Genomic DNA, 26,137 nt, shown 5'->3' with positions numbered 1-26,137 from the left:
AGCAAAGGCGGTCTTTTTTCTTTCCTTTACAACACCATGTTCCCTCCTCTATGGCCCCCTCACCTCCTCCCCCGTTCGGTTCCTTTATCACCGTTTCCTTATTTCCTTCACCAATGAGGAGGCAGCAGAGAGAGGCAAAGAGAGAGGGAGAGAGAGAGAGAGGCAGTGTACTGTACTGAAAGCGGTGTAATTCTGACCTATGTTCCATTAGCCTATTACTGCCCGAAGGCATAGTTACCGCGTCGGTCTGACTGACTGTAGCAGAGTCGCCGTGGACCCACTATCCTACTACAGTCTCTCCATCCCCACTGCACGTCCTTTCTCTCATTGTCTGCGCAGGGTAATGGATTTGGAACCTTCAGCTCCCGGAGAGCACGCCTCTCTGTACCTTCACTGAGACAGCGCAACCTGCAGTGACCAGCGCCAAGCTACACCAGCACCAGGGGACCAATCAATACAGGAAGCCCTAGAGGGAAAAGAAAAGCATACACAGAAACGAAATACGTCGCGGAGGAGGCAGTCATAATGAAGGTATGCTGTTGTAATAATTTGAATTTTGCGACCTTTATCGTGGACCAGTTTCGTTTCCTTTTTTGTTAGATGGTAACCGAATCGTTTCAACAAGAAGCGTTCACGCCGATTACTATTGTGCTGACATTCTGTGAACAAGCAGGTGACGTTAGCCAATACGCGCTATTGTGTCAAAATATGCAGCGTTCTCTCTCGTCTATCTCTTGGTGTCACGCGTCGTTTGTACTAGGTTTTACACATTAAAATTGAGCAGGTTGTAGCTCTGTGAACAAATGTCTTAGCGTTCCCCCATAAACCACAACCCTGGTAGAGACCAAATAAACCGTCTTGGGAGCAGTGTGCAGATATAATGATGTTATTTACATAAACCCACACAGCCTTGCTATTATGTGGACGTTAATGCTAGAAATAATTCAGTTTGATCCACTTGTTTGGTAGTCATTAGAGACCGATATTCTTTGAAACTTGACAAAGTAGCTGATGCTTTCAATGAGTAACACTAAGCACAGCCGTTCAGAAACTGTAAAGCGTTAGATCATTGCCGCTACAAACATCCCTAGTGTGTTCATAGCGATGTGTTTCACTCTGTGTGTGTGTGTGGTCGGCTGGCTGGCTGTACACGCGCGCGCGTTACCGTGAAACGTATCATAAGTCATATAAAAGTCACCGTTGTTTGGTGGGCGTGATCACCTGGTTAATGAGTCTCTAGCTGTCTAACAGTAGGTCTAACATGGGAGTCAGGTTCCATTTCTAGCGATGTGAATTAGACAGCCCTGTGGAACCGTCTGGTAGTCTGGGCACTGGGAGAGTAATCGAGGCTATGGACTCAGATTAACCCTGCTTCAGACAAGAAAACATGTCTGTGGAGAGGCTGTTTGAAAAATCGTTGTCAGGGAAACTCTGAGGATGCAGTCAGTTATAGTTGACAAGAGGAAGAGCTGGTAGAGACACCGAGCCTTCTCATCAAGTGAACCTCTACCATTAGACCAGGAGAGCCCCCTCCTGCAGTCTGTGGAGATATGCAGAACCCTTCAGGTTTCAGTAGAGACACTAAGACAGGTGTTACCAAAGGATTCTCATGGATTTAGTTAAAGCGACTCCCTCTGGGAGAGATTTCTTCAGAAATCTCTTTGTTTTGAAAAAAGACATTCATCCACGGAGCCCTGTGCACTAGAACAAACACCAGTGATGCATGGTCCATGACTCCTGCCTCTCCACTTATCCCCAGAATTCAATTAGGCGTGGTCTTAATTGAACCCATTTGCATTGTGCAGTGCTACCTTCAGACCCTGCACTCCTCCGCCATATATTGAACTCCCCCCTCAGCCGTCTTTCTCTTGTTCTCCTGCTCTCTCGCTCGCTTTCCCCCTCACCCGCTCCCTTCCTTTAATCTTGACTTGGTGTCATTTCTCCCCCCTGTCTTCATCCTCCCAGTGAACCCATGTCCTCTGCTGGGTCCCCTCTCCCTGGAGCTCTGAGCAGCCCCGCCTGAACGCCCCGCTGTGGAAGCAGCCAATCAAGTCAAATAAAACCCCTGATGGTTTAGAATACTTCATACGTTTCATCTTCTCGTACAGGGCGTTTAATGAGACTACAGAACAACAGAACACAGGAGGGTGCTGAGGATGAAGTAGAATAGGTAAAAGCAGGGACACTATACATTATGCAATATTGCAGGGGTTTGGTTCCCAGCCAGTCAGGTGATTCTAAAGGCGCTGTGTATAGGTGCATTATAGGGGGTGTACCGAGGAGACACCCCATGGAAGTTTCCGGATTTGTGGAACTCATCACCATGCAGGTGGGGTATGGAGGAACCTCCTCAGGCACTGAAAACTGCTGATTGAGCAGTTCTGGTTACGGAATCTAAAGTCCTATGTTATAATTCTTCATTCTTCTGCCAAAGGGTTCTCTCATGCATTAATCTACAGTAAGTGATAAAGACTGGTGAGAAAAATAGGGTGGTGAGTCCTCCAAGACCTCGCTAACTCTCCTCCAATGATTTTAGAACCTAGGGGAAGAATGCTCGAGTGCACTGAGGATGTGTAGGCTGTGTGTGTGTGTTTGTGCGTGTGTGTGACGCTGTAGTTTCAGAGAGAAATCTGAAGAGGCTGCAGATGGTCTGACGCCTACAAGAACAACATTGTAACACACTCACGCTAAAACACACACACACAGCGAAGCGTTCTGGGTAATATCTGTCTGTGTTGGTGTCTATTCTTAGGCACAGAGAATATTCTGCTTTGTGTCAAGCGCTGTGGCCAGGCTTGACTTTCGGACTGTAATCCTTGATTGAAATTGAGATAATCCATTTATTAACAAGTCCCTCTCAGCACTCCAATCAGCTGATCTGGCACAGACCTGTGTGTTCTCGGTGGGAGGGGGACATGTTTGGGTGACGGACAAGGTGGGAGGGGGAGCGGTGACAGGCAGGAAGGTAGGGGACCGAGAGCCGGAGGTCTGGTCTCTCCACACCTGGTACAGGTTTAGTTTGCTGCTGATTGTCTAGATGCTTCTGCAGTGGAATGACATTGAGATGTCACGTCATTATCATTGTTTCATTTTTTTATTCTATTATTGTTTTGTTTTTTATCTCTGGATATGCATTCCTCGCTCAGTCTTAAGTGTTTAAGTGTCTTTTGTTTTCACGTGAAGGGAGGACAAGGGTTGGTCAGATGAACTTTGACCCCTCAGCAATATGCACACCTTTGTTTGCTTTCTCTATCTCTTTCTCTCACTCCCGCCATATCTCTCTTATCTTGCACTGCTCTGCCCGTACATTAATTATCTGTTTCATTCCATCATATTTTTAAACATTTGGTTGATCAAATTTGACAATATTAAATGAGTCTACTGTCGAACATCGCTCCCCTTTTCTCTCCCTCCATTTACCCTTCCTTACTATACCTACTCTACCTCTCTTTGTGGCTTTCTCTATGCCCTCTCTATCAAGCCAGTTTTTATCTGGGATAAAGTTTACATGTTTGACCACACCCTCTGCTCACTAGAACTTCACACTCAGAGATAGAGAGAGAGGGAGAAATTGATGAGGCCGTGGTTGAGTGTTGATGAGGTGATGCACTGTGGAAGTAGCAGAGATCTTTCGCATGTCTAAGTGTGTTTACTGACACGGAACTCGAAGGAGCTGTCTGCAAGATCTCTGCCTCAGATATCTGTAACACTAATGTAGTCTAAATTATACATCAGTATTGAAAGGAGATTTGTGCAAACATTCAAACTACATGCTCAGATCTCAAGTTACAACCTAGGAGGATTAGTTCAAAGACAGGCACTGACTCTCCAAGCGCACACCAAAACTTGATTGGTTAATGTCTCTCTTCATGGTTGATGTTTTAAACTTATTTTAACTTAAGTGATGATTCATAGATAGAAAGCGAGAAGAGTGAGAGAGAGGGAAAACGATTGAGTGAAGAAAGAGAAGAGGGCAACACTGTGATATCCTCCCCTATTGTTTGTTCTCACCTACAGTAGCATACGTTCATCCATATTTAATTCAGTTGGTAAATGGTTGTTTGTGGAGGCTCATCTCTCCCTGCTGAATAAAGCCATCTGGTATTTTTACTCCAGTGAGTGCCTGTCACGCAGTAGAACATGCTGACAGGAATATCTACCCAAAGAAAATAGACAGAACAGATATATTATAAAAAAAATGACTTTATTTGAATAAAACTTTCTCCCTTTGAGCTTCAAAATCTTCTATTTTTACCTCAGCCAGTTGTTGCTGTTGCCTTAGACAGGTAGTTGGTTGAGTGCTGGTGTGCTTTAAGTCCATGTCAACCCCTTTATCTTCCCTCCTCTGCCACTCTGTCTCTGCTTATTTCATCCTCCACTCTCACAGTGGACTGAGCCTGGGAGCGTAAGCTGTGCTGATCCAGAAGAATGCAGGAAAGATAGAAAGATAGATCTCTCGCTCTCTCTCTCTCTCTCGCTCGCTCGCTCGCTCGCTCTCTTGCCATCTGGTATAGTTTCTATACCTATTCAGTGTGTTCCAACACTCTTGTTTGCTTGTATAGAATGAAGTGAATGTCCATGATGTCTTATTAAACCCCTGTTTGAGGGATAAAACCAACTCCCTGTGATACCCTGCTCCCTGTGATACCCTGCTCCCTTTGATACCCTGCTCTCTGTGATACCCTGCTCTCTGTGTTACCCTGCTCTCTTTGATACCCTGCTCTCTTTGATACCCTGCTCTCTGTGTTACCCTGCTCTCAGTGATACCCTGCTCCCTGTGATACCCTGCTCTCAGTGATACCCTGCTCTCTGTGTTACCCTGCTCTCAGTGATACCCTGCTCCCTGTGATACCCTGGTTTCTGTGATACCCTGCTCCATGTGATTCCCTGTGATACCCTGCTCCCTGTGATACCCTGCTCTCTGTGATACCCTGCTCTCTGTGATACCCTGCTCCCTGTGATACCCTGCTCCCTGTGATACCCTGCTTCCTGTGCTATCCTGTTGTGACATTGTGTTCTCCCTCTGTTAGCCTGTGCGGTGTCATGACAGAATGTGCTCCCTGTGTTGCAGCGCCACCATGTCTAAGGCCACGGTGAAGAAGCTGCACTGGCGCTCCAAGGTGCAGGAGAGCTTCGTGCCGCTGGGCGGCGGCTCGGGGGAGCTGGGCGTGGCCATCGGAGGCGGTGCTGACTACGGAGAGTTTCCATTTGTCACAGCAGCACCGGGGGGAGGGGCTACGGTTGGCGACGTCATCTTGGAGATCGGGGGCACGCCTGTCCTGGGGATGACCCTGGGAGACGTGAGAGGGGTCCTCAACTCCTGCCCCCACCCCATCCGCATCAAAACTGTCTCTCCAGGTACGCCCCTGAATAACCCTCTGAGACGTGTTTATTATTAACACGTCTCCAGTTGGTCTCCAGGAGGGGGGAGGCTGGTTGATGGGATCTGTCATGACAGTGTACTAGTCCGTTCTGCTCTCACTCTGTCTGAGGGAAATGTGACCATGAACTGTACATCATGCTGGGGCCTGGAGGCTGGAGGCTGGGGGCTGGGGCTAGGGCTGGGTCTAGAGTCTTAGAGTTGTGGGGGTCTATTCTGTCCTCCATTCCCTGTGCTTGTGTAAACATTGTGTCTGTTGAAGATAGCTAGTTCACTCTAAGTGGAAGTGACTGTCTGGACTCTATTACTTAACCTCTCAGGATGCTGTTGATATTGAGTAGAATTGATCTCTGTCAAGGGAAGGGTGTGTTTGTGATTTTGTGTATATGAGTGTGTGTGGATGGGTACAGAGTAGGTTACTCCCTCTGACAGGGAAATGCATTCAGCCCATCAATACAAGGAAGAGACCTGTCACTTGACTCATAAAGCACTAGAGAGTATTGCTCAAAGTGCATGTGTTCATATGTGTGTTTGAATTTGTACCTATGTTTGTGTGTTCATATGCGTGTTTGAATGTGTACCTATGTTTGTGTGTTCCTGTGTGTGTCCTTGAGGCCCTTTGGGCCCGTCTCTGTGCATGGTGAAGTCAGAATGTGGAGGAAGGATTGGAGAAGATCAAAATGGGACAGGAAATCCCTTAGATAAGAGATACCGACATCATGACTCTCCTCAACCATACCCAAGGATATCAGTCTCAATCTCCCTCTACTTGTCTTGTTTAAATCTTTCTCTCTCTCTTTTTCTTTCTGTGCGGTTGTTTTCCCTCCATCATACCATATGGGATCTCTTCAGGATGGGGTATCTATAATGTCTGGCTTGGTTCTGGAAGGGGTCAATAACAATTCAATTCAACATCCAATTCACTCAATGCTGGAAGTGAATTGATATTCCGTTCATGAACTGAGAATATTAGTCAATGTTTTGAGTGAGGGCTTCCCCAGATGGAAGTCAGAATGAGACGAGAAATGTTCCAGGGTACTGAGAGCAGAGGAGAACAGACCAGAGTAGAATACAGAAGAGTAGAGTGGAACACAGTCGAGTTGAGCAGTCCAGAGGAAGCAGAACATTACCGAGCGCACCGGAACCGAATATGCTGTAGCAGAACAGAGCAGAACATGGCAGAGCAAGATAATAGAACAGAGCAGGGCAGACCAGAACATAGATCAGAATAAAACAGAGCAGAGCAGAGTATATCTGTGTGAGGGGTTAGCCTGCAGCACTGAGCCTACTTAAAGTGGTCACTCTGCCTCCACTGTGACTGGGATGTCCTAGACAACTCATCTCTCTGTCTGTCAGGCCCAGAGTGTGTGTGCACGCTTATGTGTCTGCGTATGCATGTCTGTGTGCGCCAGAGTGTGTCTGAGTGTGTGTTTGGCTCAGCCCCTGCCTGTCAGTCATAAGAAGGAGGCTGTGTCATGTCTGGGGCTGTGTTTAATCATGGAACCTCCAGATCAGAAACCCACACCTCCGTTCTCCGAATACTGCAGGAAGACCCTGTAACACATCAGCTTTTCAGCTCAGGATGAAACAATAAAAGTGTGTACTGTGTGCTGATGTGTGTGTGTGTGTGTTCTCCCCAGGTTCCACGCTGTGTAAGGACCTGAGGTTGTATCTCAGTAAGTGCTTCACTCCTGGCTCCATGGACAGCCAGCTGCAGCAGGTCATCAGGGAGAATCTGTACCTGCGCGCCGTGCCCTGTGAGTCTCTTCCACTCAAACACACACGCATGCCCTGCGCGCCGTGCCCTGTGAGTCTCTTCCACTCACACACACACACATGCAGGCATGAATACGCACGTGCACACACACACACATGCATAAATACACACATAAGCACAAACGCATACATAAAAACACACACACCTATGCATAAATACACACACAAATAAATATACACGCACACACACAGGCGTGCATACATATATGCATAAATACAAACACATACATACATACATACACACACACACACACACACATGAATGCCGACACCTGCATTTGATACATAGACACTCACACACAAACGTGCACACATGCAGCCTTACATTTCTGCACTTATTCAATCAAATATAGATCCACGTGTTTGTGCCTGCTTTCAGAAACAAACCAGCTGTATGTGAAAGATCACTGAGTGTTAGGCACTCACAGGGTTTCCACGGCAACTGTCACCAGATTTCATTCCAGTGGGTTCATTCAGGATGAAAAACATTTCATTACCCCAACCTTTTCCCTGCCTACCCCCCCCCCCCCCCTCACTTATACTACTTTTTTCTCCAGCCTCGCTCAGCCTCTCTCCCCACCCAGCCCATTCCCCCCAAGAGAGCAGCTCCTATTAAGGCGTGACCATAAGGACTAGTTCCAAGGGTCAGACGCTTGTTATGGACTTGATATATTATAAAAGAGAATGACATGGAAGGTTTTGAGTGCCAAATGGAATTTTCACACACGCAAACAAGTTGACGCTGAAAGGAGAGTGGAATTTTTCCAAGTGTTTGTTCTAACAAAGAGCACAAACACACAGCCTTTCAACAGGGATTGAGAGGTCCTGTTGGTCCCCCCCCCAGCATTCCCAGGCTGCCTCGCTGTGTGTCTGAGCAGCAGCTCCCTCACTCTGGCAGCTTCCATATGTTGCACGTCCTTATTCAACGTCTGAGACACAGAAATGTAAAGATGAGGATGATGAGGATGATGAGGATGATAATAAGGATGATGATGATAATGAGGATGATGATGAGGATGATGCCCAACTCCAGGTACGACGCGGCAGCCCCGTGATGGAGAGATCTCTGGGGTGGACTACAACTTTGTCTCCATCGAGGAGTTCTTCTCCCTGGAGGAGTCTGGAGCCTTGCTGGAGAGCGGCAAGTTCAAGGGTACGACCCTGTGTGTGTGGGGGGGGGGGGATTGTGCCTGTGCCTCTCTGTGTGTATGTCTGTGCCTGTGTGTGTTACCTGGATGATAACAGGAGTCGTCCCGTGGTCCGTGGGGGCAGAGCATGTGTGGTCCTGTCAGAGCAGCCCTCCTACAGAGCCAGGCTCCTGCCCCAGCCTGCTCTCACGTGTTAGGCCTGTCATCTGTCCTGCTGATCCAGCCACTACCAAAATCCTTAATGAGTGGCCCAGATACACGGGCACACACGCACACACACACAAACACACACACAAGCACATACCAAATTAACTGCACACACACACACACACACACACACGCACAGGAGACAGCTCACCTCATCATTTTAACGAGATAGCCGGACATGTACAACAGATGGCTTTGAGGGATGTGGACTCGACCTTCAACGGCCGCTGAGCTCTGACAGCACCTAACTAACATAAACAGCCATTAGATTTCTGTCCTGTGTGTGGGAGTGTGGACTTGTTTGTTGGTTGTGGGTACCAGAAGTCCCCTCAAGAATAATAAAATAAGGAAAATTCTAACTTGTGGGGAAATATTCTTGGTCCTCACAAGTTCAAGCGTTATTTGTGGGGGTTTAGAGTTTGAATTTGTGTTTAAAATTACATATGGGTTGGGATTCAGAGTTGTCATGTCGACGTTGTTAACGCCCTCTGTCTCATCCATAACAGACTTTAAAAAATATATATATTTCTTAAACCTTTCAAACGTTTTTTTTTCACACACCACGGCACAAAAAAGTTTCTAGTTTTATCCTAACCTTTAAAAAAAAAAAAATCATACTTTGAAAATAAGTTTCCACACATCAACACGACATAAACAAGTTCACATTTTTTCAAAACTTTTTTCAACCTATCAAAAATATTTTTAAAACCTTTCAGAACTTATTTTCCACACACAACACGACACAGTCTGACACAAGTTGTCAGAAAGTCAGTTTCAGTACAGGAACAAAGTATTTGTACTTTGTTACTTCCCATCTCGGTTGGGACTAGGGGTTAGGGATTGCTTTAGAGTGAGCTTGGGTTAGGTTCAGGGTTCAGAATAAGTTTTTAGGTTAGGGAAAACAGGATTTTTTATGGGACTGAATTTTTTTGTCCCCACAAGAATAGCAATACAAACTTGTGTGCGTGTCTGTCAGTTGGAGAACAGCCATAATCCTGTTCTAGCTGTCCTCTAACTGGCAATTCAGTTTTAATGCATACATAAACAAATACATTAAAATATGTGGTACAGTGGTGTCTGTGGGCTACAAGTGTAAACATCTATCTAAGAGGAGTATGATGCTGTGGTTGGGGAGAGAATGCAGAGATGAGGGTGTGTGTGATATGCAGAGAGAGGGGTGTGTGTGTGATATGCAGAGATGGGGGTGTGTGTGATATGCAGAGATGGGGGTGTGTGTGATATGCAGAGAGAGGGGTATGTGTGTGATATGCAGAGATGGGGGTGTGTGTGATATGCAGAGAGATGGGGGTGTGTGTGATATGCAGAGAGAGGGGTGTGTGTCTCACAAAGAGGATGTGTGAAATTGTTCTGAAAGCATTCACATTGATGAGGTGGTCATTATGCAGGCACGTGGACATACGTACGCACACACACGCGCACACAAGCGCACATACACCATCAGTCTAAATTGGAGCCCCTGTCATCTGTGATGTCAGAGTTGGAGAGCGGAACCGTGCTGGAGTCTATTTTGTATCATTCTGTGCAGCAGAAAAGCCTCTTTTCTCCCTAATCCCCCTCTCCTGTTTCCCCCTCTCTTACCTCACTTCCTCTACTCTTCTGCCGCTGCCTTTTCTTTCTTCTCTCCTCCACCACAATGTGACAAGCAGGAGGAATAAGCTCAAAATGAGTAATGGGATGGAAATAGCACCTGGGTGACTGAATCTCTACTGGTCTCAACCATCTCTCTGCTGCTCCTTCTCCAACGTGTTTGAATCAAACCACTCCTCTGAAACCTCTTTCACTCTCTCTTTCACTCTCTCTTTCACTCTCTCTTTCACTCTCTCTTTCACTCTCATCTCCCGAGGCTGTAGATAGTGAACCCTTTGACACCCTGGGCCATGGGGCAGTGGCTTGATAAAAGCTGAGGGGTTTAACTATGCATTAGTGTTAGCGTGGAACAGAGAGGCACTTAGCAGGCACAAACTGTCCGTTCTCCTGATGCTTGGTTGGTCTAATAGTCTCTACCGCAGCTTCAACAGAGACCTGTTCCTGTTCCACAGGTTTCAATCCTCGCACAACTTAACGTTTAAAGAACAATCCATTAACCCCTTAACCCTATAAAACCTAAACCATTTGTTGCATGGATGCTTTTGTAAATGAATATTTTGAAAATGGAAAGCAGACACTGTCTTTTAATTAATAACCAAACTTCCCTTGTCCACTTCCTGCTCTCTGTCCAATTAGGGAACTACTATGGTACACCACGACCAGTCCACATTGGCCCAGAGAGCCCACCAATCACGTACCAGGAGCACCGCAACCTGCTCCGGAACTTTAGAACACGCAGCAAGTCTCTTAGCAACCTGGAGAAGGCTGTGGAAGAAGGGGAAAACAGTGAGGAGGACTCTGGCCTCTCAGGTAATCTCACACAAACATTTACATTTAGTCATTTAGCAGACGCTCTTATCCAGATCTACTTACAGTAAGTACAAGGACATTCCCTGAGGCAAGTACGGTGAAGTGCCTTGCCCAAGGACGTCATTGGCACGGCCAGGAATCGAACCGGCAACCTTCTGATTTATAGCCCGATTCCCTGACCCTCCCCCCACACACACACATAATACACAGTCAAGAGGAGCAGGACCAATCATTTGAATGCATAGCACCTTAACATGTTTCAAATGGCAAATACATTTGAAACTCGAAAAACGACATCACCATGAGCACATACAAGTATAGTACACGTAGTGGACATTTATCCAAACATGCATCTGTCACATTTGACAGGTTTCTAATAGAAGTGTCTTGCTGAAGAGCACATGTGGATGTTGGGGATATTACCTTAGATGAACCAGTATTGTTGGGCAAAAGGCCAGTGAAGAGAGATGATTGAGATGAGAGTGTTTACTCTTAAGGCTTCTGCTGAGCGAAGTGCTTGATTGGGGATTTAGCTAAGATAAGTTAAACACTATTTTGGGGAATTAAAAGTGTTTTTGTGTGCCCGCGTGTGCTGGCAGCGGGCTCGGTGGGAGCTGGCAGTGCGCCCCCTACTGCCCTGCCCCTCAGCCAGTCATGGGAGTCGGGGGTCAGGGACGGCAGCGGGGCGGAAAACGGAGCCAGCGGCACGCTCAGCAGGGCGGGCAGCACCAGGGGGGTGGCGCTGCCCCAGAACTGGGAGCTCGCCTTCAGCGACTCAGGAGAACCATACTACATTGAGTGAGTCCCAACTGACCGAGCTGTGGCTGATGGTGATGGTGATGATGATGGTGATGGGGATGATGGGGATGATGGGGATGATGATGGTTTCTCTGTGTGTGCAGTCACAACTCCAAGACCACCAGCTGGTTGGATCCCAGGGCTCAGAGCAAAGAGATCGTCAGCAAGACAGAGTGTGAGTCCCTGTCCTCCACAATCCTCTCTCTCTCTCTCTCTCTCTCTCTCTCTCTCTCTCTCTCTCTCTCTCTCTCTCTCTCTCTCTCTCTCTCTCTCTCTCTCTCTCTCTCTCTCTGTGTGTCTGTCTCTTTCTCCCCCCCCTCTCTTTCTCTTTCTTCATCTGACCATCCCTCTCATCGTTCTGTTACTGTAATTTCTCCTCCCTCTCTCTCTCTCTCTCTCTCTCTCTCTCTCTCTCTCTCTGTCTGTCTGTCTCTTTCTCCCCCCCTCTCTCTCTTTCTCGTTCTTCATCTGACCATCCCTCTCATCGTTCTGTTACTGTAATTTCTCCCTCCCTCACTCTTCAGTGCCGATTCATTGAATCATTCTGCCCATCTCTCAATCTATCTCTTATTACTTAATCTCAGTTTCTTTTTCTCTTTCGTCATACTTTCAAATTCAATTCTGTTCTATTTTGCATTGGTTTTCATGTGTGGACTGTCCTGTGATGAAAGGACATGGCAGACATAATGAGCATCTTGTCTTCTGCTTCCTCTTCTGATAATGGTATTTTACGTCCAGTTTGGCAGCAGCACTGAAAATAATTGCAGTGTATCCCCTTGCACAGTAGAGGGCGCTATAGAATCACAACAAATCTGGGTCCTCAAACATTCATTAAGTGAGATGCTTCTTGTCCCATTTATATATCTTGTTATTGTATATAGGACAGGCTTTTATTTTGACCTGCTATGAATGGAGAGAATCAGAGTCACAGAATAAACCCATGTAATGAGAGTTCTTACATTAGCAAGGATAAGACAAGTACAAGCTACTGGTCGCTTAGTGCAAATCATAGTCTCATAATATCATGTATGATTAGTGCCCATGTATTCACAAACATTCATGTATACATGTTTGTCCAAGCAGTAAATCTCTGTCCTGTGTGTGTGTGTGTCCCAGTGCCTGAGTTTACAGACCAGCCAGCAGAACTTAAGGGCTATTCCATCCACACGCGTCTGTCTAAGGGCCCTCGAGGGTTTGGCTTCAACATCGTAGGAGGCAGCAGGCCCAGGGAGTTCTTACAGGTGTACAGTGTTACACCAGGAGGACCCCCCGCACTCAACACAGGCACGTTGTCTCTCGCCCTCCTCTCTTTCCACCTCTTTCTTCATCTCTTCCTTCCTTCCTTCCTTCCAATGTCTCTATTCAGACCTCACCCCACCCATCCCTTATTTCTCTCTTTTTTCACTCACTTTCTCCTTCTCTCTCTCTTTTTGAATCTCATCCACTCACCCTCCCTCCCTCAGTCTCTGTTGGTGGGATTAGCAGTATGTGATTGTGAGGTTTTCTCATGGTCAGAATCTCCGGATCTAACCCTAATCCCACTGAGGGATTATATCCCAGCTATCCCATACTCAGGACAGCTCACGTGCACCACCGTCATAGACAGGAGTGTCTGGCACAGACTGAGTCAAGCTCTGACATTGCACGTATGCATTCACATGCCCACACAGACACACACTTTGATTGTGTGAGTGTTTGTGTGTCCTCCAGCTGATCTCCTGGTCTACATCAACGACAACTGCGTCCTGGGTCTGTCCCACAAGGAGGTGGTGGAGATGCTCAAGTCCGTCCCCATGGGCCACAGCGTGGACGTGGTGCTTAGGCGGGGCTACCCCATGCTCTACAACCCAGACGGCTGCCCTAAAAAGCCCCCCGACCCCCCCTCAGCCTCGGCCTCCTCCTCCGAGCCCTCCACCCCCGCCGAGGCCCCCCACCCCCCCGGCTTGGCTAACCTCAACCGCGCCCTCCCAATTCACCACCAACACAACGCCAACTATTTCAGAGGGGGAGGAGCCTCTGGGCTGGATGCCAATGGGAATGCGGCCTTGGCCCCTCCCTCTTATGCTCCTCTGACCAATGGGCTTCCTGGGCCTGGCCCAGGCTCCTCCCACAGCAGGGGTGTGCCCCCCCCTCCTCCACCAGAAAGGTCTTCAGCCAGTCAGAGTGATTCTGATGGGGCCTCAGTGGGTGGCAGTCACAGCAGGTAAATCATGACTACCCAGGTACAGACTTGGGGTGGTTCCTTTTGACTCCAGCCTTTCAACATCCTTTCTACATCTCTTCCTCTTCCTGCTTCCAGGTCGTCTCTGATTCGCTATAACAGCAGCACTCTCCCTGCCCAGAGCTCCAAGTCGTCAGAGAGTGACCTCTCCACCATCGCCCTGCCCATCTCCAAACTCCCCCTGTCCCAGCCTGAGACTGGAAGCTCCACGCCCCCCGGGGGTCCCTGCCAGCGACCCCCTATGCCCCAAACCTCCCTCGCTCTCAGCCCCCCCACTGAGGTGCCCCCATGTGGCTTTAACGGTTGCCCTGCCAACAACCACCCTCCCAGGGGGAACTCCAGCACCCTGCCCTCCCCAGGGTCCAGCTCTGGTGCCGGGGCCGGGGCCGGGCCTGGGGTCGGGCCTGGGCCTGGGGTCGGGCCTGGGCCTGGGGTCGGGCCTGGGCCTGGGGTCGGGCCTGGGCCTGGGGAGCTGGTGCCCATAGCTTTGGGCAGGAGCGAGGGCGGGGGGATGGGCTTCAACATGACAGCAGGGGGGCCGGGGGGGCAGCTGGCCCTGGTGAAGAGGGTGTGGGACAGGCGGCAGTGCCCCTCCCTGCAGCCAGGGGACACCATCGTCAAGATCAACGGAGCGGACGTCCAGGGCCTCAGCTTCACCCAGGTTGGTAGTGGTAGTGTAGAGTACAGTAGAGCCTATAGAGCCTGGAGAGCTTTGGGCTATGCAGTGTGGATGGACATGTGAGCGGGTGTGTTGATCTTCCCAGGTCCAGAGAGTTCTGCAGGACCACACCAAGCAGGGAGACGTGGTGCTGCTGGTCTACAGAGGGGGTGAGGGGACCGACCCACTCCACGCTGGACTCAACTAACACACACATCACATCATGGCTCTGAGTTTCAGTCATGGACTCATGGACACTTTATACTTTTGCGCTCTCTCCTTGTCTCTCTTTCTCTGCAGGATCCCACTCGCTTGTCTCCCCCAACCTCTACAAATCCCCCTCTTCCCCCCCTGGCCCCCCTGGCCCATCAGGCCACGCCTCCTCCGACATGCCTTCCTCAGCCTCAGATGCCTTGCTGCCCCCCCACCCTCACCCTAATCCCAACCTCCACCCCCCCGGGAGCCTGGCCCCTCCCACCCCGGCCGCAGATCCCTCCCTGGTCCAGAGCACCAGCTTCCTGGACTCTATCCCTGTTACCCTGACGCTGGAGCCCAGGGACTGGCAGGGGGTGGAGGAGAGTGCCGGGGGTCCCCCCCCCTCCAGGAGCTCGTCCCTGGGGGCCGTGGCTAAAGGACAGGTGGACAGCCGAGGAGGGCCGAAGCCCCTGGAGGTGGAGCTCAGGAGACGACCTGGGGAGGGCTTCGGATTCGTCATTGCCTCTCAAGACGTGGCCAATGGTGGTGAGTCGTCCTCAGATGTCTTTTTGTCTGAATTTGTGGGCCAATCAGTGCCAGAGATACATCCAAGAAGGAGCTTCCTCCTGCTGTTGGTCAATCCTGTGATGTTGTTGGCCAATCCTGTGATGTATGAAGCTCTCAGATGTGGAAATCCTTCCGAGTCCTCCTCAGTCTCTATCCAGGGGAGTAAACATTGCGGATGATCCCAGCATGATGGGTCCAGCAAGCCTGCCTCCTGACAGCGTCTGCAGGAATGCTGGCTTATCATCATGGGTTTGATCACTCCCTGGTCCGTTGGAGCTCTCTTGGTTTGGAGCCTTTAACTCTTAGAAGCTCGAGGTTGTGAGGTTTGATTTCCACTGGAGCCGACCAGTTCATCCCTGCTGACCTTGCACCAAAGTTGTGTTGTTCAGTCGGTTATAAAACACATTTTCCAAGGTTATGGGTTCAATCCCCGCTTGCTCCACATACAATACATGCTCCCAGTACCCCTAAAACCAAAGAGGTAGGAAATGAATAAAACAAGTCTATAGCACATGATGTGTTTAATTCCATCATGTACAGTAGATTGTACATTGACTTTGGCATGTTGGACCCTCAGGAGTTGGGAGTCAGCCTCATCATGCCTCAGTGTGTGGTAGAACGCCTTTACGGTACTCTGGGACAAGTCTTTAGTCTTCAGTTTCAGACCTCGGTCCTAGTGAGGTAGGATTTGACCGGGCGGGGTGAGCTTTGATCCCTTCTGTGTCATGCCTGGATGATCATTACTGGTGCGTGTGTGTGTGGTCCATATTCAGAAGCCAGTTCTGCTCAATAGTCTGCACATGCAGTTTGGTTCATCGACTGAGTGTGTGTGTCTGTGTGTATTATTTCAGTCAAAGAACACATAAGGGTAAACGTCATTTACCTGATATGTTGTGTATTCTGAACACCAGCTCCTTTATCATCTCCCTACTTTCCACCCACTGTTATCTGCTAGTGCTCTCAGGACTCTCTCTCTCCCCCTATTTCCTTCTCCCCTACTTTTCTCTCTCTGTCTCTCCCTCTGCCTGTGTCTCTCTCCCTCTTCCTTCCCCCTGTCTCTCTCCCTCTTCCTTCCCCCTGTCTCTCTCCCTCTTCCTTCCCCCTGTCTCTCTCCCTCTTCCTTCCCCCTGTCTCTCTCCCTCTTCCTTCCCCCTGTCTCTGTCCCTCTTCCTTCCCCCTGTCTCTCTCCCTCTTCCTTCCCCCTGTCTCTCTCCCTCTTCCTTCCCCCTGTCTCTCTTCCTCTTCCTTACCCCTGTCTCTCTCCCTCTTCCTTCCCCCTGTCTCTCTCCCTCTTCCTTCCCCCTGTCTCTCTTCCTCTTCCTTCCCCCTGTCTCTCTTCCTCTTCCTTCCCCCTGTCTCTCTCCCTCTTCCTTCCCCCTGTCTCTCTCCCTCTTCCTTCCCCCTGTCTCTCTCCCTCTTCCTTCCCCCTGTCTCTCTTCCCCCCCTTCAATCTTTTTTTCCCTTTTTTCCCATTCTGTGTTGTATGAAATGGCACTGAGCAGTATTAAAATGATCTTTCATTCTCTCAGTCTGACTCTCTTTCCCTTGCCTTCTCTGTCACTCTCCCATTTGTTTCTCCCTCACTCCTGTGGTTCCCCTCCCCTCCCAGTTCCCCGCTCCCCCCTCCCCTCCTCCCTCTCAGTATCGCCCTCTCCTGCTCCTGCTGATACTCAGTTGCAGTTGGCCAGTTCCACATGCACGGCTGCCCTCCCACAACCAGAGACAGACAGAGGGGGAGAGAGTCAGATATTTGCAGTGAGTTAGGATATTTGTGCGGGGCATTAATTTAGAACGCAGATTGAGGTTATTTTGGGATTATTTGGATTATTATCTCACCCAATCGGCCAGGCAGGAAAAATGTTGGAGCGACTGCAGTCTGCGCTGAAAACTGTCAAGGACTCAAAACGTAACTATTCTTGTTCTTGTACTTCTTACTTTTCTCTGTGTCTGTCTCTGTCTGTCTTCATGTGAAGTTTACGGTCAATCTGACTTCAGTTCGAGAACAGTTCTCTGCTTGGTCAAAAGCAGCTGTCATTATTCTCAGGGCAGGCTTGGTCTTAGTTTTAGACAGTCTCTGAGTAGCAGAGCAGTCTCTGGTATGTGTTGACAGAACTGACGTAGTGGACATGAGTTACAGCTTCTGAGCCCAGGTGAAAGCAACAGAACCGTGATACCATACTAACATAAAACCAGCATGCAGTACATGTACAGTACATATTACATTTAGCTAACTTTAAGTCTGTACTAGGGCTAGCTAGCCTGGGTTAAGGCAGTACTGTACTACAGTCTATACTATACTAGTGCTAGCTAGCCTGGGTTAAGGCAGTACTGTACTAAAGTCTATACTATACTAGTGCTAGCTAGCCTGGGTTAAGACAGTTTTGCTGCATGTAACCAGCCGTAGCTAACCTGCATGAAACTGAGATGCCAGAAATATTTTCAGCCCCCCCTCCAGCCTTAATCAGTTGTGATGAATGCCCTGCTTCTTTCCCAGCCCATGGACCAGGTTGACTGTGTGTGTGTGTGTGTGTGTGTGTGTGTGTGTGTGTGTGTGTAAGTGCATGCATGCGTGATCAGTTTAGCATGCCTACCTCTCAGTTTCTCATGAAAAAATGGGGAGGCAGTCATGCAGACACACGCACACACACACACACACACACCAGGGGATCCCCAGACTCATTGACAGAGTTCATGACATACAGTAGTGTTCTTTACAGATCATTGTTTAAACCAGTACTTTGTAATTGTATTCTCTTACATCATTTGAGCTGAATCTCTAAAAGATGATTAAAAACATGGTTAACTGAGGACTGTAGTTACTCTGGCTGTTTGCTGTGTGTCCTACCCATCAACTCTGAATGAGCTCCTGTAGGGACATCTCATGTGGCGTCCATCCTGTTTGACTGCACGCACACACACACACACATGCAAATACACACACACCCTGTCTGTCTGATATAAGAACATTAAATCTGGCAGCCAGTTCTTTTCTGCTGTTTTTCTGCATCACTGGGGCCGTGTGTGTGTGTGTGTGTGTGTGTGTTTGGGATCCCTGTCAGCACTTTTGCTACAGCTACTAAGTGTGTCTGTGTACTCAGTATGTTGGTGTCTCTGTTTTCTATTTTGGGAACATCTCTTCTTGAAATGTGTGTGTGTGTGTGTGCATGCATGCATGGGCATGTAGCTGCCTCAAAGAACGTGTCACTTGTGGGCTGTGTATTAAAGTGTGCGTGTACCTATGCAGGCGCAGTGGGGAGGATCTATGCCCCACATACTGTACCAAGTCCTCGGTCATTAAAATAGCATGAACCCTCCATCTTCCGTCCTCCCTTATCCTCCATCCATCCCTCCATCTTTCTCCCTCTATCCATGTATTTTTCGTCCTCTCTCCTGCAGCCGTCGTCTTCCTCCTCCAGTTTCCACTTTCCTCCACCTCAGCTCTCCATCCTTCTCCTGCCTTCCATCCCTCTACTGCATGCCCTTCACTCTTCTACAGTCAGCTCTGTAATTTCCACTCCCCCTCCACCCTCCTCCACCCATCCTCCCCTCTCGACACCCTTCTCTAGGCTCTACCCAGAACTGCATTGGGAAGGCTTTAGCTTAGGTGGTGTTTGGTATGTATATTAACTTTGTTGGGTGACTGTCCATGCTGTGGTCATGTGACCTTTGGCTGGAGGACATCGCCCACACATGCAGGTAGAGACGTGTCAGCATCACTCTGTATCAATCCTGAAAACACTGTGGGTGTGCCCGCTTTTTCTTTTGTGGAAAGCACAGAACAGTGTCTAAAGAGTTTTAAATGTCAGGCAATCTAAAGAAAACGTTAGCTGTTTGTTACCAAACATGCTGTCAGAACTCCTGTAGGTCTAGCTGTTGGAATCCAGAACATTACAATCACTTCTCGAAGCTGCTATAGTCTCGCAGAAAGGAGGCACGCTTGTTTACATGCTTGTTCACATGCTTGTTTACATGCTTGTTTACATGTTTGTTTAGTGTTTCTTCAGTGCTTGGGGAGGGTTTGTTGACATGTTAAGTTAACCAGATGGAGTGTGTGTGTGTGTGTCTATGGTTGACTGTCCAGCCATGTGTTCTATACATGCCGGCATGTGTGTGAGTGTCTGTTGTGAACAGATTGTGCTCCATGTATGTGTGTGTGTGTGTGTGTTATGCAAGGGCTCTGGCACCGACAGGGGTGCACAGCTGCCAGCTCTCTGTACCTCTGGAGCATTACCCTGGCACCGAGCGTCAGACACGGGCTCAACAACATCTCCATGTACAAATGATTATGTCATCATTGTTCAAGGAATACGCTGCTCCACGCTAACAGGAGTTAGTGACACAGCAATACACACAAATGCAAGACCTCACACACACAGTAGGACATGGACGCACGTTCACACAGCCACTCATGCGCGCGCGCACACACACACACAACACACGCTTACACCCTGATTTCTGTCACGTTCGTTTTATGTAACCTTTATTTAACCAGGTGAGTCAGATACAGTGCTGTTTCTCTGACAGAGCCACCTGAAGGCACCACATTGCTGTAGAGTACCCACAGCTGGCTCAGGATTAAAACACAAATATGGCTAAACCTGTAACACTGACATCCTGTTGGAGGTTTTGAGAGGGTAAGTCACTTCAGAACTATGTATGTGTGAGGGTGGTGTCAGGGAGGAGGATCAGAACGACAGGGGAAAGGAGTTCTCTATCTGTCGGGGTTCTTGCAACAGTGCAGACTAAACTATACTTAATCTGGCTTTAGCTCATAGACAAAGAATAGGTCTTTGGGTTTTGTCGTTTTCAGTGGACATTCTCCTGGAGATTGTTATGAAACATAAGCCTTGCTATTTACTTCACTGACTAACCCCTGCATGTACTGTACAGCTAGAGCTAATCCTAACCCCTTCTCTCTCTTTCATCTGTGTTTTTCTCTCCTTCTCTCTCCTTTTCTCTATGTCTCTCTCTCTCTTTATCTGTCTTTTTATCTCTTTCTCTTTTTCTCTCTCTTACTCATTATTCGCTCTCAATTGCTCTCTCATTTTCCTCTCTCTCTCTCCATCTCTTCTTTTTCTCTCTCACCCAGTAGACCAGCTGTGCTGTGTATTTCCAGCTGTGGTTCTGCATTAAAGAGTTTGTGTATGCCTCTCTGCTGCTTTGTGTGTGTGTGTGTGTGTGTCGTGTGTGTGTGTGTGTGTGTTCTCTTTAACTCTCTAACCACTCCTAAGTGGGACACAGGGAGAGGTACTGGGAGAGGTATTAGACCAGAATGTAATGATACATTAGGATGTAACAACATTATGATAACAAGAGTACAAGGATTTAGGCAACAAGAACACCGTAGAATGGAGTAAGCAAACGAACAACATCACATGACAGTTCTCACATGTCTGTCTTCACTGACCAACCAGCTGAGTTCCAACTCTGTCAGTAGAAGGTCATGTGAACTGCTGGATTAAGAAATCATGTGAGCTACTTTTTATATTCATATGGGAGGTCTAAAAGATGCATTGATTCTTAATAATATATGTTTTATTTATTATTAAGCTACCTTAGCAACAACTACCACACACCTTTGTTTGTGTATAGACCCTCACTTTTTTATTTAATTGTATCTAACATGACCTTTGATGCTACATTAGATATGAACTGTAATTATAAACAGTCTGCCTCGAGGAGCTGCAATATTTACCATGTTTAAACTCCTCAGTCTGTCCTTATACACAGTATGAGTGCTGATTGAAGTGGTTTCACATCAGATCCCTAGATAATGACAGCTCCTCTGAGATCTTGGTCAATTTCATCACACACAGACACTTGTCGTTTGTGTGTGTGTTTCCTAACCTGTACTTTGGGACTATATGAGAACCATTGTTTGTGTGCTAATATTGACCTTAAATACCTAAAAAAGCAGAAACAAAATTGGGCGGATTTCAGTCATGCCCCTTTATTGACTGACTACACTATGTAAAGAGACGTACTCTGACCCCTCAGGAAGTCTCTTAGGATGAAAGTGTCTGCTAGATGCAGTAATTGAAATGTAAGTGTAGGAATGGACTCATGCAGTACTACAGTATGTAAATAGTACTGTGTATCAGTGTGTGTACTGACTGTATCCGCATATGACCTTAGTGATGGTAGGAGGGAGAAACACATGGTGGAAGAAGGGGGGGAGGGAGGGGAAACGGGATAAGAGAGGGTGGAGTAAGAGTAGAGAAATAGAAATAGAACACGTCATCTTGAGTTCATATAAACACACTCACACAGGAGAAAGAGAGAGTCCACTTGCTCTAACAGGCGTGCTTTGTCAGAAGCTGCAGGTGTACATCTTCTGTGTGAACCTCTACAGAACAGTCTGGATAGTCAGTGACTGTCCGGCTACCAGCAACCTGGCTAAACTAAACCCATTAACCCCCTTCCTGCCCCCTCCATTCACACACTGCCCCAGGGCAGTACCAGCCTGTTCCCAACCATGGACTCATCCAGGGATCAATATACGGGCTGTGATGGGCCACCATTGATCTAGATGTTCTAATGGCCTCCCCAGGGTGTGTGTGGTGCTGATGGGGGCTGGGGGGGGGGGGTACATACCCCTGGACCACTGGACCTTAGGTCACAGCGCTGCCCTGTTGGCTGGATAACACCCACCCAGCTGGCTGAGAGTGTGTGTGTGGTGGGGGGTCGGTCTCTCTCTCCCTCATGCGTAGACCCAGATTATGCTGCTCTGTTTATCACCATGGACGTCCCAGCAGCAGCTGTGTGAGTGAGCGCACAGACTACCTACTCCTTTCATCCCTTCAGCATCACTGAGGCTGCTGCTGGCCACGGAGGTGGGGGTGGGGTGGGGTGGGGCGATGGTCTTATCCTGCAGTGCACTTTGGACGTGTTTACAGTGTACCACATTTTAATCCTCTTTCTCTCTCCTGCTTTTCTCTGCCACTTTTTTCCCCTCCGTCTCTGACTTAAGCCGTCCTCCCTCTCTCTTCCCCCCCCCCCCACTGTAATCCAGCCTTTGAACCCTTTCAAGAACCCCCAGCTTCACCTCTCCGTCCCTCCACCCACTATCCCTGCCCCCGCCTCTCTCTCTCTCTCCCTGTCTCTCTCTCCCTCCCAGGGTGTAGAGGGTTAATGTGCTGTGTGAGACCAGGTGATCCTTGCTCCTGTCTGTAATGGAGCGTGTGAAGAGAGACAGGCAGGCAGACAGACAGACAGGCTGTAGTGGATCCTCGTGATAATGGTTCTTTCCTCACTGGCCCACAGCCTGCTCTCTGGCAGCCTGTCTCTCTGGCAGCCTGTCTGTCTGGCAATCTGTCTGTCTGGCAGCCTGTCTGTCTGGCAGCCTGTCAGCTTGTTAGAGTCTCACACAGGCAGAAAATGCCTCTGAGAACTGCTTCTCGTTTCCTCTTTTTCCTCTTTCTCTCATGTTTCCACTCCTGGGGTTCTGGATCAGGTGGAGGGGTGGACAGAACCCAGGCTTAGTTGTGTGTGTTTCCGCCTGCGTGGATGTGTGTGTGTGTGTGTGTGTGGGAGAGGGGGTTGTAGTAACTACAGTGTGCCTATCCCTCTCCATTTGCTGCTAGGAAGATCATGTAGCCTGCAGTACCATACACGCAGTACCATAAACTCAGGTTACACACACACACACACACACTCTCAAACAGACAGACAGACAGACTCATACAGACCGACTGGAGACTGAGGTCTGTGTGCTAGATTGACCCCATTGCTCCCTGGGACATCTGAACACTGCGCATTGATGCGTACAAGCATCACTTAATTTCACCACCGGAAGTTGGCCTTTGTTCAATAATTGAGTCTCACATTAATTATTAGCAGCTCTGTCATGGCGTGTGGCCACGAAGAGGCTGAGGAGGCTATTTTAAGACGCCAGCCGTCTTCTCCTGTAATGGAGGATGTCTGCCTGTGTTCACACAGATCCGCACCATGTCCTCCTAACTCCGGGACAGGACGCAGTGTGTGTCCTTGTGTGACTGCAGGGCTTTGCACCCAGGTCTTCTTGTCTACCGTCAGACCTGACTCTGTCTCTGTGTGTGTGTGTGTGCGCTCCAGCCTCATCCATGCTGTCTCACCGCTTTGTGACGGTGCGCCGGGGCAGCCCTGCGGCCCGGAGCGGCCACATCCGGCCAGGGGACCAGCTGGAGGCTGTGGAGGGGCGCTCCGTGGTCACGCTGCCTCACCGAGACCTCGCCCAGATCCTCCGCCGAGCGGGAAACACACTCCGCCTCACCATCATCCCCCGGTCACACACAAGTATGTACACACGCATGCACACACTCACAATCACACTCCCAGGACTTATACCAAGAGGTTGTATCCCTCCTTACCTTCCTCTTAGTCAGTACTAAACCTCCGTCCTTTCTCCCCTTTCCTGCGCTCCTCACCCCCCTGTCCCTGTCTCCCTAGACCCCTCCAGTGTGTCAGAAGCTGCAGAGCTGGACCCTGATGGCAGGGTCAGGAAAGGTCACAGGGGCAAGCCAAAGGTGAGCTAAGTTACCATTGCGATGACACTCCTTGTAGCTGTACATGCTGTACAGTATGTGAAAGCATAAAACGGTGACAGTGTACATTGTATCACTCCCTCCTTTCCTCCTCTCTCCTCTCCTCTTCTCTCCTTTCCTCCCCTCTTCTCTCCTCTTCTCTCTTTTCCTCTTCTCTCCTCTTCTCTCTAGCAGGAGTCTAAATTCTACAGTGTGGATCTGGAGCGGGGGCCCACTGGTTTTGGTTTCTCCCTGAGGGGGGGCAGTGAGTACAACATGGGGCTCTACGTGCTGGGCCTTATGGAGGGGGGGCCTGCCTCGCGCTCACACAAGATCCAGGTAAGACACACACACACACACACGCACACACACAATGTCAATTATTCATCAATTATCTTAGCATTTCCTCCCAGTACTATAACTGTGGAAGGAAAGTTGTCTGTGCGTCTGACCCTGTGCTGTGTCCTGCAGGTGAGTGACCAGCTGGTGGAGATCAATGGGGACAGTACGGTGGGGATGACCCACAGCCAGGCGGTGGAGCAGATACGCAGGGGGGGGCACCGCATCCACCTGGTCCTCAAGAAGGGCAACGGTTACGTCCCTGACTACGGTGAGAGGGGAGGAGGCGTGGGGGTGCATGTGGAGGGGAGGGGAGGGAGGTGGGGTCTAAAAGGTTTTCTGGAAACTTCTATCTTCCAATTTTCCATCGGTCTGCTAGGTCCCTATCGGACCTGTTACCCTTTTCTCTTCTCTGCTTCCAACTGTACACTGTGGTGCTGGGAACACTGAATCTATCCTGATTTCTGACTTCTCTCTCTCCCTCTCTCTCACTCTCTGTCTCTCTCTCTCTCCTGACCCTTTCCATGTTTGGATTCTTCTTCATCTCCTTTCCTGTCTCCTCCTTTTCTCTTTCCCCTATTCTCCATCTCTCAGTGGAGCTGTCCAGTCTGTCTCTGTGTATGACCAACTCCAAGCAAGGAGAGCCCTGTTTCTATGTCATCGGCAGGACAGAGAATACGCGGTTGGTAACCCTCCCTGTTAGTCACTCACTTTTTTCTTTGGTTTCTCCTCCTCATCCCTTCATCCTGTTTATATTTGATCTCGTCAGCAGAGATTCTCCATTCTCTCCACTGTCATCTGTCACCTGGTGGGATCTGTAGTAGATACCATAACCTTAACATGAAGCCGCATCACACCATACAGTTTGTGACATATTGGGAATATTCATGTCCTGTGATGTTCTGTTCTTGTTTGATAATGGGGTGTAGTCATGTTGTGTTGTGATACGTTTCGCTGTGTCGAGATTTCTCTTGGCAGTTCTTTATCTAAAAAAGAGAATTTTCTAATCAGTGGTGTTCCATCTGTTTCAATAAGAAGACCGAGAAGGAGTTCTTTTAGCAACAGCAGTGAGTACAGTGTGTCCATCAGGGAGGGGAAAAGCAGAGATTGTGTGTTGAAACAGTGGGATTACAGGGAAAGATCTCAGTGTTTTTGGTGGGATGCCCACTGCTGAACACAGAATCCTAAAGCAGACACATTGTGACATGTTTGTGCTTTATTCATCCTTCAAACACTGGAACTGTCCCTTTAAATGGCACTCCAGAGGCAACTCTTTCCCCTCTAACTACCCTTTCTCTCTTTTTCTCTCTTTCCTAACTGTTTCTCTACCTCTCTCTTTCTCTCTTTTCAGACCATGAGTTCGGGGCCGTCGCCTCCTCCCCCTCCTCCCACCCAGAGGAGTCGGGTGTGGATCCAGTAACCTTAGATAAGAGTCGCTCGCTGCCCAGGTCCAGACCCAGCACTGACCTCGGGGAGGCCAGGGGAGGGGGGCGGAGGAGGGGGAGGCAGTCCAAGGAAGGTAGCCTGGGGGGGAGAGCGGGAAGGGGAGGAGGGGGGCGGGGGAACGTTTGTCCAGACACAGACCTGGACGACCTGGATTGGCCAGAGGAGGAAGAGAGTCAGGTAGTCCGCGTTAGCCACACCTCCAAGCCACAGTCAGGAAGTAGGGAACAGGGGAAGCAATCCCAGAGTTTACCCAGGAATGCATTGCGACGCTGGGACAAGGAGATCGGGGTGGAGGATAAGGGAGTGGAGGAAAGGAGGCAGACAGACAGACAGAGGTCCAAGCAAAGTAGGGAAACTCAGAGCGAGCGGAAGATGGAAAGGGAGAGGGAGAGAAAGAGAGATAGAGAAAGAAATATGGTCAGAGAGAGAGAGGAAGAACAGATACACCTCCCCTTATCCAATAAGATGCACCCTAAGGATGGG

General features: G+C 49.0%; 1 protein-coding gene across 1 annotated transcript; it reads left to right on the top strand.

Annotated features, from left to right (window-relative positions):
• The first annotated feature begins 151 nt into the window (after window positions 1-151).
• magixa (MAGI family member, X-linked a) lies at window positions 152-25,695 on the top strand. The gene is made up of 18 exons (XM_062459769.1): window positions 152-531; window positions 5,072-5,358; window positions 7,021-7,137; window positions 8,190-8,309; window positions 10,756-10,929; window positions 11,529-11,727; window positions 11,832-11,902; window positions 12,844-13,011; window positions 13,438-13,930; window positions 14,027-14,609; window positions 14,713-14,776; window positions 14,907-15,347; window positions 23,442-23,642; window positions 23,796-23,872; window positions 24,062-24,208; window positions 24,341-24,479; window positions 24,803-24,890; window positions 25,560-25,695. The coding sequence occupies exons 2-18, from the start codon at window positions 5,079-5,081 to the stop codon at window positions 25,564-25,566; spliced, it is 3,369 nt and encodes a 1,122-aa protein (XP_062315753.1). The 5' UTR covers window positions 152-531; window positions 5,072-5,078; the 3' UTR covers window positions 25,567-25,695.
• Window positions 25,696-26,137: the final 442 nt, after the last annotated feature.

Source organism: Osmerus eperlanus, chromosome 4 (assembly GCF_963692335.1).
Source record: "Osmerus eperlanus chromosome 4, fOsmEpe2.1, whole genome shotgun sequence".
NCBI classification, from domain to species: Eukaryota; Metazoa; Chordata; class Actinopteri; order Osmeriformes; family Osmeridae; genus Osmerus; species Osmerus eperlanus.
This window is presented reverse-complemented; position numbering and strand designations above follow the sequence as displayed.